General features: G+C 51.3%; 1 protein-coding gene across 1 annotated transcript; it reads left to right on the forward strand.

Moving 5' to 3' along the window:
• Positions 1 to 509: 509 nt before the first annotated feature.
• On the forward strand, positions 510 to 1,442 carry LOC131096377 (olfactory receptor 14A16-like). Its single transcript, XM_058044715.1, has one exon. The coding sequence runs from the start codon at positions 510 to 512 to the stop codon at positions 1,440 to 1,442; it is 933 nt and encodes a 310-aa protein (XP_057900698.1).
• Positions 1,443 to 1,664: the final 222 nt, after the last annotated feature.

Genomic DNA, 1,664 nt, shown 5'->3' on the forward strand with positions numbered 1-1,664 from the left:
AGCTGCATAAAAGGGAAAAATTTATTAATCTACTGCTTTGGGTTGCTGGGATGGAAAATTGCACGTAAATATTTATCTCTCGGTTCATGTTTAGAAAAAATAAATAATTTGATCTCAGCTCTGAATAAAGCAAGCAGTGACAGAAATCAGCACAGGACCCCTCACAGGCAGTGTCAATATCACTTATCCAGCCTCCTCAGGGTTGCACTGATGTTGCCAACAGAGCCTGCAGAGCCAGAGCTGCCCCTGGGCAGTACCTGAGTTGGGAGGGGTTCTGCAGGGCAGAGCTGAGCCCCCAGGGCTGGGGCTGGGCTCTGGCAGCACTGTCAGGGCCCAGCCCTGGGCACAGGGAAGCAGCTGCTGGCAGGGACAGCTCCAGGCAGCAGAGCCCTGGGCAGGCAGTGGGGGAAAAGTTCCCCCAGGCTGTGCTGGGATATTTAAAGTCCTCTCCTAAACAAAACTATTCCATGATTACTTTTCCTTCAGATCCCCATGCCAAGGCACAGCAAATGTCCAACAGCAGCTCCATCAGGCACTTTCTCCTGCTGGCATTGGCAGACACGTGGCAGCTGCAGCTCCTGCACTTCTGCCTCTTGCTGGCCATCTCCCTGGCTGCCCTCCTGGGCAACGGCCTCATCATCAGTGCTGTAGCCCGCGGCCACCACCTGCACACACCCATGTTCTTCTTCCTGCTCAACCTGTCCCTCTCTGACATGGGCTCCATCTGCACCACCGTCCCCAAAGCCATGCACAATTCCCTTTGGGACACCAGAACCATCTCCTACTCAGGATGTGCTGTACAGCTGTTTTTCTGTCTCTTCTTCATATCAGCAGAGCTTTCCCTCCTGACCATCATGTGCTACGACCGCTACGTGTCCATCTGCAAACCCCTGCACTACGGGACCCTCCTGGGCAGCAGAGCTTGTGCCCACATGGCAGCAGCTGCCTGGGCCAGTGCCTTTCTCTATTCACTGCTGCACACAGCCAATACATTTTCACTGCCCCTGTGCCATGGCAATGTCCTGGGCCAGTTCTTCTGTGAAATCCCACAGATCCTCAAGCTCTCCTGCTCCAAATCCTACCTCAGGGAACTTGGGCTCATTGCAGTTAGTGTCTGTTTAGCTTTTGGTTGTTTTGTGTTCGTTGTTTTCTCCTACGTGGAGATCTTCAGGGCTGTGCTGAGGATCCCCTCTGAGCAGGGACGGCACAAAGCCTTTTCCACCTGCCTCCCTCACCTGGCTGTGCTCTCCCTGTTTGTCAGCACTGGCACATTTGCCTACCTGAAGCCCTCCTCCATCTCCTCCCCAACCCTGGATCTGGCCCTGTCAGTTCTGTACTCGGTGGTGCCTCCAGTACTTAACCCCCTCATCTACAGCCTGAGAAACCAGGAGCTCAAGGCTGCAGTTTGGACACTGATGAGTGGACCATTTAGGAAACATTAAACTGGTTGCCAATATCTGCATATGTCTTGAAATAAAAGTAATGTTTAATACTTCTTGTTGGATTGGTTATTTTTTTTTGTTCTGTTTTCATTTTTTAATATTCTCCCTAAACCAAGGCCATTTTTTCTGCAATTTCTTATTTTGCCTCTCCAGAATTCACTGTGGCCTCAGACTGTGTCAATGAGGAGCTGGTCTCTTGGTGGCTTTAAAGGAGATAAAGGA

Source organism: Melospiza georgiana, unplaced genomic scaffold (assembly GCF_028018845.1).
Source record: "Melospiza georgiana isolate bMelGeo1 unplaced genomic scaffold, bMelGeo1.pri scaffold_29, whole genome shotgun sequence".
NCBI classification, from domain to species: domain Eukaryota; kingdom Metazoa; phylum Chordata; class Aves; order Passeriformes; family Passerellidae; genus Melospiza; species Melospiza georgiana.